This window comes from Archocentrus centrarchus, chromosome 5 (assembly GCF_007364275.1).
Source record: "Archocentrus centrarchus isolate MPI-CPG fArcCen1 chromosome 5, fArcCen1, whole genome shotgun sequence".
Lineage (NCBI taxonomy): Eukaryota > Metazoa > Chordata > Actinopteri > Cichliformes > Cichlidae > Archocentrus > Archocentrus centrarchus.
Window position 1 is genome coordinate 4,580,173 of NC_044350.1, and position 15,809 is coordinate 4,595,981.

At 40.3% G+C, this 15,809-nt stretch overlaps 1 protein-coding gene across 3 annotated transcripts in view; it reads right to left on the reverse strand.

Moving 5' to 3' along the window:
• Positions 1–3,845: 3,845 nt before the first annotated feature.
• Positions 3,846–15,809, reverse strand: part of sox13 (SRY-box transcription factor 13) — a 51,494-nt gene continuing 39,530 nt past the window's right edge. For 2 of the 3 annotated variants that reach the window (XM_030729526.1, XM_030729524.1), the window contains exons 10-14: positions 15,407–15,525; positions 11,562–11,667; positions 10,108–10,278; positions 7,812–8,028; positions 3,846–5,842 (exon numbers count right to left, since the gene is read on the reverse strand). In XM_030729526.1, coding sequence (XP_030585386.1) covers positions 5,557–5,842; positions 7,812–8,028; positions 10,108–10,278; positions 11,562–11,667; positions 15,407–15,525 — 899 coding nt within the window. In that variant the 3' untranslated portion in view covers positions 3,846–5,556. The remainder of the gene's footprint in view (positions 5,843–7,811; positions 8,029–10,107; positions 10,279–11,561; positions 11,668–15,406; positions 15,526–15,809) is intronic. The other variant, XM_030729525.1, reaches the window with a different exon arrangement.

The following is a 15,809-nucleotide window of genomic DNA, read 5'->3' on the forward strand; positions in this document are numbered from 1 at the left end:
TTTGAAATATATCAGTTTGTGTGTAATGAAGTAATATAATATACAAGTTTCACTTTTTGAATGGAATTACTGGAATAAATCAACTTTTTCATGATATTCCAATTTTATGACCAGCACCTGTACAGTGAGATTGGAGGGCCACTCCTGTTCAGTGCCTTGCAATAGAAAGTCAAACTTTCTAAAATAAAAAATATAATAATCTAATCTAAAAATATACAGAAAATAAAACAGTATGTATAAAATATACAGAAAATAAAATGTATTAAAAATACACAAAATAAGAGTATGTATAAAAATATATAGATTGTAAAAAATCAAATAAGTGTATACATACAATAATGAAGATGGTGCGTATTGCACTTGGTGAATGAATATTGGATATTACACAATATAGGAGTGATAGATATTCTCCAAATCTAAAGGTGTAAAAAGACTAAGAGAAACAAACCAAAGGGGTCCATGATTGATTGGCTGAGTATCCAATCAGAAACAGGCAGACTGTTTAAATTTCTTAACTGCATCTGATCACAAGCTCGCAGCTGTTTTCAGCTGCCAGCCACACTGGTCCTGTCCAGCAGATGGTGATGCTGGCACAGTAAAGGAGCAGTCAGCACCAAACTCACAGCAAATTCAGTTGTAGGCTGCTGCAGTCTCATTACGCACACACTTGCATATTTGCTTTATCATGCTTATGCACCATATTATAACTATGATTTAATACAAAGAAGAGTAAATTTGGCATTTATGTTGATTCTTACATGTTTATGTTGGAATCCTTCAGAAAACAAGGTAGTAGCAAAGACGAGCTGCCAGTAGAGTTGTTTCTGAGTAAGCCAATGCAGAGCCTGTTTGGGGAGAGCATAAACTGTGTTTCTGTACTTACGATTCACAGATGTCACCTAAACACAGCACATGCAACCGGTTTTAAACTTGCTGTTTTGAAAGCAGGTAGAGCTGTAGGGAATTACTTCCTGAATGTGTGTGTAAATGTGTGATTGTGTCTGTTTAAAACAGGAGGGTTTGTGGCTTGCGGCTTTCTTGAGACCTGCTCTTCTAAATTATGTGAATGTGTGACTGAAGCCATTTGTCACAGGAAACACATGAAATAAAACCACTGAAGTTTAGACCAACTAAAACTCTTAGAATTAGAACTTTTTGGCTGGCTTTTTTTTTTTTTTTTAATGTCCTCTCAAAGAAAGCCAAAGAAAAACATGCTGGTGTGTATGTGCGCCCCTCTCCGTACACACAGAGTGGAGCAGGCAGGAGTTTGTATAAAACAAAATATACTAATATATGAGAACATAGTCTTTACTTAACTCAGATTCCCAGAAATTGAAATTTGAGGTGGAGAACAAAGAGTTGCAGAAGAAATGTGATATAATATCCAAATGCAATCAATGAGTTAAAATGCTGAGGTAGTGGTTCACCATCAGTTTCCTTTGGGAGGCTTTAATTATTGAGTTAAGTTATTACAGAGCCTAGAAATCACATCAGACGCAGTTAACACAAGCAATTTATTGTCTTTTGAAAAAGAAAACAACAAAAAAGCACAGAACTCTGAAAACATAGAGAAATGTACACCTTTAAATTACACAAGCTCTTATAAACAAAATAAAGTCTCTTTCTATATTTACATCAGCAGGGGTTAACGACAGGTGACTCCTCATCGCCTTTCACTAAAACAGGATAAATATTTCACTGATCCATGTACACAAAAGCCAGCATCCGGACAACAAGCCCCGCCCCCAACGAGGTCTTAAACTGATCTTTACCCGCCATTTTGATTTGTCAACCTTACAGTCAGCCAACGACAGATTGACCCCATCAGTGATAATTAGGCACACACACTTCATGTTTACATTACATTTACAGTCCCCGGGGGTCACTGAGTGATGAGAACAAAGGCACCAAAATGATCCACGGGTCTAACAGTGTTAGCCTGAGGCTTTCAGAGGCTAACAACAACATGCTATAAGACAACACGTTTATTTTTAGTTTATTCAGTATGACTGCTACATTTGTGACGCGCCATCTACTGAAAATTCCAGCACTGCTTTCACTTAAGTTAAAGTATCAGCTAGCTAAAACTTCTGTTTTTAAATATTACATATACATTTTTTTATTTGTTTGTTTTACACAAAACTATAAATAGAGCTTGTTTAAAAGGATAGTAAAAAAAAAAAATAAAAAAACTTAAATTTAGGAATCCAGTCAGGATGCTAAGCTGTTCCAATTCAGAGCATTAAAAAGCAATAAAGTTGGGGGTGTGGCCACTTTGAGTGAGATGGAGCTGATTGCTGTTTTGAAAGACTCGCATCCCCTAAGTCTTCAATTAAAGACACATTTTCACCGTGTTTGTGCTGCTGGTCCCTTTTTATTGAATTATATGGAACAGCTCATCCAAAAAGTTTACGCTTCAGTTTTGGTGAGACTTCTGGTATTTTATTAGTCTTTAACACTAATTAACCGTGTTAAACATATGTGCAACTTGCTAACCAAGCTTGCTAGTATTAGTTGATTATTAGTTGATTACAGCATGTTAAACTTCCTGTTAAAGAATGTACACTAGGAAGTGCTTCTGAAGATTTAATATCTCTGCGCAAACTAAACCATAACCAGTAAGGACGCAGGGAAGATGATGGTGTCTGAGCTCTCATTACTCCACTGACCATCCTTCTACTTCGGGTGATGCTATGACAGATAAACATTTGTTCCCAGCATAAGAAGGAGATGGGGGTTTGTACCAATAAATAACAGCACTCTGTCCAATCTGAGGCACAGGCTGGGTCCAAAGTCACTTCCTATTATTGGTGGCATTGCACTACTTAACAATGCCAAGTGTCCAAAATCATAACCTGCTGCTGACTACTGTGTATAATCGATCTAAGGAAGGAGAGGACGAGTGATTAGGGACACAGCCTCAAAGTTTGGTGGATGATCTGCCTCTATGTTACAGGAACGGATGATTAAAGGAAAATACTTTAACCTGTTTAGATGAAAGTGACCATCATTTTTCAAGATTAAAAAAACAATGCTAACAATGATAATAATAAAAAAAAACAAATTCTATGTGAATATTTTCTCCAGTGCTGCGGGAAGCTGCATCTCAGAAGAAAAACACAGCAGACATTTGGATACACAGACAGGAGATGCTCCACGCAACATTCAGTAAACACTCAAAGAAACAAACACAAAGGTACAAAAACAAACAAACAAACAAACAAAAAAATAAAAAATAGGCAAGGCTGAAGTCAACCCACTATGCTGTGGAGAAGGTAATGATGGACACACAATGACAGTATCATGGCTCAAACTAAATGTGTGATGTGGGGCAATGATGTGAGGAGGGTTTCACTTTTGACTTACTGTATGTTACTTTTGGGCCACAAAAGTAATTTCATAGGTGCCCTACCAGAAAAAAAGCACTTCCTTACCAACACTGGATTAATGTGAAGCAGCAGGATGCAACTGCCAGGATTGCTTTATTAGCTTAAATCTGTGAAGATTGGTGCCATATACAGGGGTTGGACAATGAAACTGAAACACCTGGTTTTAGACCACAACATCCCTTTCAGACAGCTTCCTCTTGCGTCCACAGTTAATCCTGTTGGATGTGGTTCGTCCTTCTTGGTGGTATGCTGACATTAGCCTGGATACCGTGGCTCTTGATACATCACAGAGACTTGCTGTCTTGGTCACAGATGCGCCAGCAAGACGTGCACCAACAATCTGTCCTCTTTTGAACTCTGGTATGTCACCCATAATGTTGTGTGCATTGCAATATTTTGAGCAAAACTGTGCTCTCAACCTGCTAATTGAACCTTCACACTCTGCTCTTACTGGTGCAATGTGCAATTGATGAAGATTGGCCACCAGGCTGGTCCCACACTAAAATGACAGGTGTTTCAGTTTCATTGTCCAACCCCTGTATGTATGTATGTATGTATATATATGAATGAAGATTGTCATTTCCATTGATAGTAATTTCTATATGGCAAACTTCTATTCCAGGACCCCCTTCCATTCCATACATGGAAAGCCAGAGACTGTGAGACCTGGCATAGGACAGAGCAGGCAGCAGTGACATCAGATATGACATGGATTAGATTCAGTATATAGGGAGAAGCCTGGGTGGAGGTGGGTTGCAAAGTGACTTGCAGATATGCAGCAACTGCCCTGTGAGAACTGCTGGTTGGATGTTTAGAAAGGCTGATAGCTCAGATTGATCATATGTCAAGCAAATATTGGGAGCCAGTTTGCTGAGATAAACCTCTGATGGTGCCAACTGGTACAATTGCAAAAGAACAAAATGCAAAAAATAATCTGCTTTTTGTGTCTAACTTGATTAAGCCAAAAAGAAATACCTGAATGTGCAAAAAACCTGACAAGCATGAATGACCGAGGCTGTGAGTATTAGGACTTTATGAAATGTACTTATGGGATCATTGTGGTTCCTTTTTGCTTGCCATATTTCCCATTGATGTGGCTGTTGCAGCTCCATTACTCATGCTAATTTTGCACTCTCTACATCAAAGCTTATGTCAGATTTCATCTGATTTTGACATAAATCAACATTTGTAAACACAGAACTCCTCCTGGAACAGTCATTTTGCTAACTGCATAGAGCAGTTTTATTGTCTTCATCCGTTTGCCAGCTGATTTAATCAACTTGCATATTCATTAGCACATGCTTGTGCAACTTTCTGTGAACTTAAAAGCAAAATGCAATGGTGAATAAGTCAGGAAATCTGTATCAAACACACTAAGATGCCTCACTCTCCTCACATCATATAGCAATTACACCCTCCCACTTTGGCAGTCTGTTTAAGTTGCATTATGGGAAGGGTAGGATTTATAATTTTTTTTTTGTCTTGAACCATCCTCTGGACTAAGGTGACTATTACCAAATATGACCATTATTTTTTATCCAAGTCCCCTACACTTTGAGAGTACAGTACCAAAATTGCTTAAATGCACCATTAATCACACAATTGTTTTATCCCTCCAGTTGGATTTGGGGTATCAAAACTTAAATAGCATGTGTGGCAACAGCAGTAATAACCATTCTACTCCAGCAGGTGGCAAAGCTGACACACTGAACCCATAGAGCAGCTGTTCCTCAGCTGTCTGACAGGAGAAGGCAGGTACTCTGAACTTTTAATGATTCTGCTTTAATTCCACTCCCTGTTGGGGGATTTTGTTTGCCAAAAGTCAACATGGGAAGAAAACAAGAAGCAGAAGGGATTAAATGATAAACCTTCTACAATATAACTCCAAAGTTCTGACACAAAGCAGGTGATGACAAGATATGTGTAAAAGGAAATGACAAAAGCTTGCCTTTATGCATTTGTGTAGGCGAGGTTTTACTGGAGAATGGGCTAATTTACAAGGGGGTGAGTATGACGTTTCCACTCACTCCCTCACTGTTTCTTTAGTTCATCCTCCATTCTTCCTCTCCGACTGCCATTCATCAAAGAGCAACCCACCCACCTCAGCTACCCTCCCCTCTCCCTCTTTTATTTTCCTTTTTCTGGGTCCTCTCCCAGTCGCCTTTCTTTAGTCAGTAAGGAGCACCAGTTCCCCCTCGCTCCGCTCTCCCCCATCACTTTCCTCTCCTTCACTGTATGGGGGTCGCTCCCTCTCTCGTTCCCTCTCTCTCTCCCTGGATAGAGAGGTGGGCGTGGCCTGGCCCTCGGCTCTGCGAGGAGCGGGTGGGACTTGCGGCAGGTAATGCTCCAGTAATGCGGGGTGAAAAGGCATGGCAGTGACAGAGACCGAGCTGCTCCCCCCTGGGTACTGGCCATCACTGTGGGGGTAATGGATTGGCTGTGGCTCCGTTTGACTGCAAAGACAGGAAGTGACACGTATATTCAGTGGTTCCACATATTCAGAGACACTTATTCTAAGTGAAAAAGTTAAGTAAAGGCTGTAAAATGTATCTGTCATCTCTGACCACAAAAAAGTGTAAAAAGGAATGTTGATGCTGACATAACAGCATATATATGTATGTATATACACTTGAAAAAGTGCGACACACACTGCAAATGGAGAATGCTCGCCTTTAAAGTAAAAGTTGTGCACACGCTTCAAAAGGCTCATTTTTTACTCTGAAAGCAAATTATCACCGTTTTTGCATCACACTTTTCATGGTTTTCAGTGCTTAGCAAGAACTTAGTGGGTGTTTGCAGAACAGTCATTGTCTTCCATGCAATCTACTGGTGACCACAACAACCTGTTACTGACCAAAGTAATTACAAGGTTTTCATTGCAGCCCCATAAACCTCTTTACCACCAACTTCAGGCTTGAATATTGTTATCGGGGTTATTGAGAAATCTCTAGGCCTGCATGAATGGGCCTTAGCAATCAATTTCACAGTGACTGTCAGCAACCGTTCACCAACTGGTTGGGGAATACATACTTTTACCCAGCAACCAGTGGTTGCCAGATGCCTGCCAGAGGTCTAGTTCTGTGACTGAGGCAGAGGGAAGATTTTACTTTATTAGCTAAAGCTAGATATGCTTACTAATTCCCCTTTAAATCAAATGTGTTGATTTACAGATATAAGCTGTATTTACACGACACACTGTTGATTTTTACTAGTTGAGTGTTATCGCAGTTTTAGTTCTTTAGTTAGCGCTAAGCAGGCAAATATTATTTATCAGTATGTCGTTCAATAGCAATGCTTATCAGTTTTGGCTGCAAACACCGATTATAATGTGGTGATAATAAAGCCGTAGTAGCAGAAGGTAAAATAATAAGTACAAAACGTTACTGTTGGTCTTAAGTTGTTTTGCTTCCATGGCAACAGAACTCTATTTTGACATCACAAACACTGATTGGCTGAAGCATCTGTTGTCACGCTTCATTGTGGCCAGTTGGTTCTTGTATTCTGCATTTTAATAAACTATCTTTAATGACTTGAGCAGCTTTGACAAGGGCCAAATCATTATGAGCAATTGCTCTGGAGCATCTCCGAGACAGCAAGGCTTCTGGAGTGCTCCCAGTCGGCCGTGGTGAATACTTGTCAACAGACCGTAAACCAGCAAAGGAGTCTAAGGGTAAGTGCTGGAACAAGTCTGATCCGCAGCAACTCCACCTCTCAATTTACAGGACTTAAGGGATTTGTTGCCAGCATCTTGGTACCTGACACCACAGGGCACCTTCAAAGGTCTTGTTGGGAGTCCAGGCCTCAACAGGTTGGAGCTGTTTTAATGGTACAATGGTAAAATCCAATGGCGCATTAGGCCAGTGCTAATATTGTTTACCTTCATAAGCACCTGAGCCAGTCAGTCTATCAATGTCTTCAGTTAGGAAAAAACAACCTATTATACTGACCAAGAAACAGTTTTTTTTTTTAAACTGATATCAGAACTGAAGCTTTAGACCAGTGTGCCATTCTGATATTGATGTTTTGATTCTATGAAGAGCCTAACAGAGAGCAAATGTAGTAAGGCAAAGAAGAAGAACCCTGAAACAGAAAAGCACTCAAAAACAACCACCGTTAACATTTCCAGCCTCCAACTCCTCCAGCTTAACTAGGAGGAGTTCGAGCGACCAATAGAGAGGGATTCTATTCATTGTCGAGGACAGAGTGAACAGCCCAGCTGCAGTTTCAGTACTCCACTTTTGTTTGTGTCTTCAAGAATAAAGAAAAAAAGGGCTTTGAGAGCTGCAGGCATTGTCTCTAGTGTGTGGAGGTGCAGCACAAACTCTTGTCAGGGAATTGAATTGTCAGTGTTTTCTGCCAGGGACAAATTCTTTCACATTTTCTCAAAGTTGTGTTAAGCCCACTAGATTCTGTGGTTTCTACCTGTGCGCGTAGGTCGCTCTCTGTTCCTGCCGGCGGCTTTTCATCATAGCCTTGTACTCGCCCACCCTCAGCCTTCGTCCCTCCACAATGCAGGTCCGTTTGGGCCGGGGTTTGTATTTGTAGTCGGGGTAACGCTCCAGATGCTGCCTGCTCAGCCTCGCCTGCTCTTCGTAGTAAGGCTGCTTCTCCTGGTTGGACATGGCCTTCCACCTGGAGCCTAAAGGCAAAGATACATCAACACAAAGGGAGTGTTAATTCACAGATGTTCTCCAGCAGCAGAAACTGTCATGGCTTGCCATGTTTTTAGTTTATCTTTGTTTAATTTCTTGTGTGTGTGTGTGTGTGTGTGTGTGTTTGTTTTCCTGGCTGCATCTATTCTCTTTGTTGTAACTTACTATCTTATTTTGGCAATTATCTTTCCTTATACATCCCTTTTATCCCCCCCCCCTTGTAATTATCAGCCCTGCCCTGATTGTTCCACCTGTTCCCAATTAGATCCCTAAGTATTTACAGTCCTGTCTCTTCTTCAGGCTTTTGTCACGCTGTCAGTTTTTCCATCTGTTTATTCTCCTGGATTCCTGTTTTTTGATTAACCCAACCTTGGGCTTTTTTTCCCCCATTGTTCTCTGCTGTAAGTTTAAGCAAGCTACTAAAAGCTGGCCCTTTTGTTTGGTATCCTGTTTGCATTGTCCTGCATTTGGATCCTCCTTTTGTTAACCCATTAGAAAGAGCAAGCTTAAAATATTCGTTGGTTTCGGTTTTGTTTCACTCGTTCAGTTTAGTGAAAAGTTTGCATCAGATTATTGTCATGACTTATGTACCTTTAAACTGCCACGAACATTCACTGGTCTTGAATGTTTGGTTTTCTTTTTTTTTTTGAGTTTTTCCAAAGGATGCCTCTCTGGTATTAACATCACAATACAACCACAGAGATGTTGCCATGGATCTCCTTCTGGTTATTAACAAAATATCTCATAATTATGAGCTCTGGATATCACAGTCATGAGAAAAGAGCTCATCAGAGGTTATCGAGGTGGTTATTACAGTGCTACCTAAATACACAGTTTCTTTTTGGTTTGTCACAAAGATATTACAGATATTACTGTCGCTATCTTTCTAAAGAACAGAAAGTAAAACTTCAAGCTGTAATACTTTCACTGGATTTACTGACAACATCAAAGGATTACTTCAAGACTGAAGAAAACCTAAAAACCTGTTGATCTCCAGGAGAGTTCTAAAGAATCTTATTTCTTTCATTTCAAAGAAAGATCGTTTAAGTTAAATCAAACCAAAAAAAATATGTATATCGTGTTCGTGTTATGACTGCAATTTCTGGCACTGAAAGTAACTTCCTGTCGGAACACTCTGAGTCTCTCTTTACAGGGAAAATAAACCAAATTCTAGTGGGTGGAAACTGCACTAATGGTACCCTCAAAAAGATACAGACATCAAAATTACACGATAAGGCCTCATTGTTTTCCTTTAATAATTACAACTTATTAGTAATTGCAACTAACTTTAGCACTCTCTTTCACATTCACTGACCCAATTGGTGAAACTAGCTCATAGTACACGGTGATAGGTAGAAGGTTCATCTAATTACCTGCCAAATATTCTTTAAACATGCCTGCTCTTTCCTAAACACGCACCCAAGGACAACTTTCCATGTGGTTCTGTGCAACAAGCTATCTGATGCTTCCATAAATTTTATTCAAACTGAATACTTTTAAAGTCATAATATAGAAATATCATTTTCTTTTGCTTATCTAGACATCAGGATTGCAAAGTTACCTCTTAACATCCATCGTGTCAAAAGCAACATATCTAGGGTTAGGACTTCCAACTGAGATCATAAACTTGTTTGAAAACTGTTTACTGGGATCAAAATCAAGGAAGCCTTTTATGTGTAGTGAAAACTAATAATCGCTGGTCCCAGGCACTGGAAAAAATGTGTTTTGTATGTTGAAAGAGAACTATTAAACAGGTAGTTAGTATTACCTACTATGTATATATGCAAATTAGTGGTTTATTTGGTCATCTATGCATGTTTACATGTGTGTGTGCATCCATGTGAAAGATGTCTGCAGACAGACACACAAACTCTCTACAATACAAAGGAATATAAATGTTTGTTTGCAGGAAAGGGATTCATGCCAGTGTGTGTGTGTGTGTGTGTGTGTGTGTGTGTGTGTCTGGTTGAAGAAGCAGGTGGGTCTTCATTGCCTCACTTGTGCCAGGCAGGGTCTCAGAATAGAGACACAAAGTGAAACCCACCCCTACCCAGTGCTGCTCTCACCCAGGATCTTGCTGATGGAGGAGTTGTGCATATCAGGGAAGGCTTGCAGGATCCTCCTGCGCTCGTCCTTGGCCCACACCATAAAGGCATTCATAGGTCTCTTTATGTGGCCTGAGGAAGGAGGGGGCCGTGCCTCAGCGTAGCTGCCTGGGACTGAGATGGTCAGGGTACCTACAGGAAACAAGGGTACAGGCTGGCTTTTAAATCTGTTAGTTATTCCTCAGTATATTTCTATTTGTTTCTTTCTAGAAACAAACAGAAATATGTTAACCTTTTTCTCTTGCGACCTTTTTCCCTTGCGACCGATGAAAGTTTCTTTTCACCCACAACCATCCGATTTCATATGCAGACATGATTCACATTCACTACCCACATTCTCCACCCTGAAGTTTGAACCAAAAACAGGAGCTACGAAACTTTATGAAGATGACGGTATTATTCTGATGAAGCTAAATCTGAAAGTGGTGGATATTATATTTTGATTTAAATGCCAGCATGATATTCTGATGGGGCATTAATAAAACATTTTTGGATGATATTTAGAAGACATTGCTTCTTGTTGTGTTGTTTCCCAGCAACAAAGAACATTAAACAGGCTCTCCTGATTTAGCCAAGTGGGTGTTGTCCTGAGACCAACATTTGCAATGAGACCTTGGGAAAAACACCTGCCTACACCAGTCAACACTGTGATAGCATCACACAGAGTCCTCCAATGTCTCCAAACTAAACAATGAAAAAAACAAAACATTATTTTTACAATAACAAGGCTTCTGATTAGCATTTTTCGAATATGAAAGTAAGCTAATATTAGCTTTCATCAGTGAGCTAGCTTGTACGCTACCAGGCTGATACTGAAGGCTGATGAGCCTTTAGCTAGCTAGATTTTGATAGTGGAGCCTAGTGGAGCGATACATCAGGTAATTTAATGGGCAGTCCTGCAGGTTATTAGTTCAGACCAGGCAGAAAGGCAGGTTTATTTATTCAGTCAATGGCAAATTAAAAAGAAGCAAGAGTTCAAGTTAAGATCAAGCTCGTGAAAAGTCACTAAATCGTTAAGTTGCTAAGTAACTTGAATTGAACTGAAAGTAGCTTCTTCGGTGTTCAGTTTGCAGCTTTCTAGTTTCCTTGTGTTTGCTAAGTAGGTTGTACTGTATGTTACTTCCATAGTGGTAATTTTAATATAAATAAAATATTTAAATATTTTTTATAAAAGTTAATAAAGATGGATGCATAGTGGATGATAGAAAAAGAAAACATAATAGCAGATGAGCACACACTAAGTATATTTCAGGATTTTCCCTTATAATGTGTTTTTTTTTTTTTTTTTGGGCAGCAGAGCCTCTGTTAATATGTCACAGATACTGATTGGCTAAAGCGGCTCTTGACTAGAGCTGCCATACAAATGTTGGTCTCAGAACAAGAACCACTAAACAGGCTTTTCAAGGGATGCTTACCCTCAGAATCACTGCTGAGGTGGTCCTCGGTGGACGGCAGGCCGTGTCTGTCCTCACCCCGCTCACTCTGAGACAGTCTCTCACTGCGAGGAGAACCTTTAAACTCCTGCATGCATAAAAAAAGACAGATGAATGCTGTAAAGTCACACAAATATTCACACAACAGAACAAAGAGACTATTTGAATTTGCACTGCAGTTAAAATAAAAGTGACCTAATGTCAAAGGGGAGTGTTTCAAGGCACGCATGTTACACAGGAGTGCTATTTAAGGTAAAGACATGGCACACTCGCCATATCAGCTGCTGCTTAAATGCAGAGCTGTAAATGCAAAGACAGGAAATGACAACGCTATAGAGGAGGAAGAATGGTGTTTATTGTTGGAGGGAGGAAAGGTGAAGGAGACAAGGCAGGGACGGGAATGTAGCAACTCTGAATTTGCAAAACTACCACACCATCAGCGTATTATCTATCGCCTATTCCGTGTGCTATAAAACATTATTCATCCCCATGCAGTGGTGTGGCGTGTAATACCAAAATAGGTCAGTCAACAGTATTGGTGTTAACACAACCGCCAAGGCGAGATGGAGCAGGATAATGGAGGAGAGGAGGAGGAGGAGGAGGAGAAGGAGGAGAGCCACAGATTACAGTATTACTGTGGACAAAGAGACAGGGCAGGTGGCTCAGTCAATGCCACACTGAGGCCTTTGTGGTATTGTAAGGCTGCAACAGCTGTTGCTCAGGACGAAGCTGAGACCAAAGCTTTAGCCACCTTAAAGAACAAAAACCTAAGGCCCAAATAGAAGACCATTTTCACAAGAAGCGAAACAAAAAATAACAGGCTCGCTGACGAAATATGCAACTTTGAGATTGTTTAGTAGCACTTAAGAACAGCAGTTTACTCAGCTAAGTTTACTGAGCTGTAATAATGTGCCTTGTGTATGTGTGCGTGCGCGTGTGGGTTATTCATCTATCTGTATGATTCTCGGGAAGAGCATAACGCCATGTAACCCTAAACCAGACTCTGAACCCCCGATTAGACCTCTAGATGTGGGTCCGAGAAACAGCAACACCCTCAGACTATTTACATCAGGAGCTGTCTTTAAATACAGCTGAATTATTTTTCATTTGAGTGGCGCTATTACGTATCCTAAAATACTCAGTTCTGTATATTATGTAATGTTCTTGGTTTCATTTAATATACTTTATATAAAAAAAAAATGGGTGTCACCACCCCGACGTCACCAGCTAGTTGTGGACTAGTGTCGTGGAATTGGATAAATATATCAACTGTTGGTAACTGGCAAATTAAGATGGTGGCCAAGTCTTTTGCATTATTTTTGTTGTTCCACTTTGCTAATTTGAGCCTCAGTCACAGAGGCCTAAAGACCAGTTGGCAACCTCTGGTTGCAATCTCCAGCAACCAGTGGTTGCCAGATTAGGCCTGTAGTCCGCCTTCTTAAAAATTAGCTTGATAATAAATAATTAACTTGTGAAGTGCAACTGCTGTGGATTACACACTGCGAATTCATCTGAAATCGCTGGTTGTTGATGATGTTTGGCTGGTTTGGTTCTGACCCTACTGTGGACTACCATTTTAAAGTCTCAAGTTCTTTGACCATCACGTTTTTGGATTTTCTGTGACAAGTTGAGGGGGGTTGATGTGACTGAGAAACCACTTCCTTATATGGTAGAGATTTGTCAGTCACAAAAATACCCTGCATTTATTTCATGGGACCATAATTTACGAAATAAACATCACGCTCCAAAAAAATGAAATCATAAATGAAGCTGGAGTCTGAAATCACAAATTCATAAGGAAAATGTTTTCTGATGCCTTGACTGGCTTCTAAGTGTGGATTAAAGGGGCTACAATAAATATTTTTATGGTTACACTGTGAAAATAACATTATTATCACTACATTACACACTGTCAGAAAAAACAGCTAAAAAAATAGAATATACACTAATCGCTGAGCAAAGTTTGCAACTAGCTGATGAACACAGCTTAGCATTTAAAGATAGTCAATATTTATATTTTCCATGCGGATTATTCTCTGTGGCAACAGTTCAGTTTTAGACCACAGTGCTCTGGAAAAAAATGAATGCACTCTGCCAAAGAAGTACGTACTGCAGACAAGGACTAGTGGAAGGATATTAATCAAATTTCCAAAAAAGCAGCATAGTGCATGACAACCTGTTTGCAGCATGTTTATACTGCCCCCATGTGGCCAAAAAAAATCTGTTATTGCAGGTTTAAGCAAATGGACAGAGCATACCTGTGATATACACTACCAGTCAAACCACAAAAACCACCTACTGTATCCACGGGTTTCTGGAAGAGCACACGTAGGCTGCCATGACAGACTGCTACTTCCGCTGTTCGGTTTTATACTTCCGGTTACCCAAAGTCAGAGCCAGAGTTAATGACAAAATTCGGTTACTTTGTGCTGTAACAGGCGGCTTTATTAGTTGGAACATGAGCTCGGATTCAACTTGTGCTGTTGTCGGTTGTCACTACATCAGTCTGTACATTTTTTCAAATTATTTTATTCTGTAAATTTGTTCTTTTTCCCCCAAATTATACTACCCAGTTGCACATCCTATTACTGTATTTTCTCCTTATGTTTTAAGTTTTCCTATAATGTACAGCCTCTTTTTTTTTTACGTTATTTTATTTATAGTGTGACACTACAGCATACAGCCTACACAAAGCTTAAACAATGCCTGCCTTCATGTAAACACGTAGCAGTTAGCAAGATGACAGCTGCGTGTCTCCTCGATCACAGCCTTCGGCCAATCCAGTGTTTCTGTTTCAGTGATCTGAACACTCTGATATCCAGATCAGTGATATACCTTCAACCGAATAGCTGCAGCATCACTGCATGATTTCCCTAATCCGTGATACGGGAACAGCTGACTGTCTCCACCGCTCCACTTTCCCTTAGCATGACCCATGCTAAGCACTTAGCTTGGCCGATGCTCTGGCTCGGCTCTACAGCTGCTTTAAGGAAAACAACGTTGCCTTGTTTGTTAAGCATTACTTTATTGATTTTATTGCTTTGAAGGTAATCTGGTGCTCTTATAATTACGCGATTTCCCCGCCATCAACACCTTCGGAAAAAACAAGGTACCTGATAATGTCGATGTAGCTGACTTCAGGCCATAATTTCATGTCATTTACACAAGTGACGGGTGAGGCACTGTTACCTCGCTGCTTTTTAAAACATCCTTGCAATGTCTCCACCTCCAATGTGGTAAAAGAAACTGCAGTGTCAAAATGTTTAAATGAACGGCAAGTGTGTAAGCCCGCAACCGTGAACAACTGCGCAAACGGAAGTAAACAACCGGTTTCCGCTATGAATTATGGGTAGTGGCGCGAAGGCAGGAATACTGTGGATATACAGGGAAACACTGAGGGGGAAGGACTCGAGGTAGCTGGGTAGCGGTGACAGAATTTTCAAAATAAGACTGAGGAGACGGTCCAACAGAAAATCAAGTGGTTTTGGACAAATGGAAAAAATAAAAACATACTTGGGTGGTAAAGTAAAGTCCATGTGTGGGAAACACTGTAAAGTGATGTGAAGAATTCTCAGGTAAGAGAATGAGACTCACAAAACACTTTTTTTGTGCATGTTTTGTTTTGTGCTCTATACTACTCTTAGTGCGTTCAGCCAAGTGTCGGGCCACATTAAAAGTATTACTAAAGATCGCCTACAGTGACACCTAACCTAAAAATGCCTCAGGCACATATTCACACATGAGACCAATATAACGACATCCATGTCTGAAAGTGGATCTAAACATGCCCCCCCCGACTACAGAGTGAAGTTTTAAGATTAGCTCACCACCTTTCCACCACCTTCTCTCTCCCTGTCCCTCTCCCGCCCTGAGCTGCTGTGGCTCCTCAAAAGCTGCTGGGCATCGTGGATAGCCTGGGTGACCACGTCGCCGTCTCCCAGGAAACCTGCCAACGAAAACAAAGCACAAGGAGGAGAGCACAAAATGAGGAACAAGATAATTATGGTGATGAAGAAAAAGAAAATGAGATGGAGGAAGTTAAAGTGTCAGTTATGATCAGAAGACCTCTAGAATCACATCACGGATCCTATCAGCAGTCACCTACAGATAATGATTAGTTTCATATCCTGCTGGTGGAAATGACAGAAAGTTAAAAAATGTAATAATTCTCTTGTGGTAAAAGACAAATAGACAAAGTTTTAATAACAAAATTCATTTCAGCTGCATGCT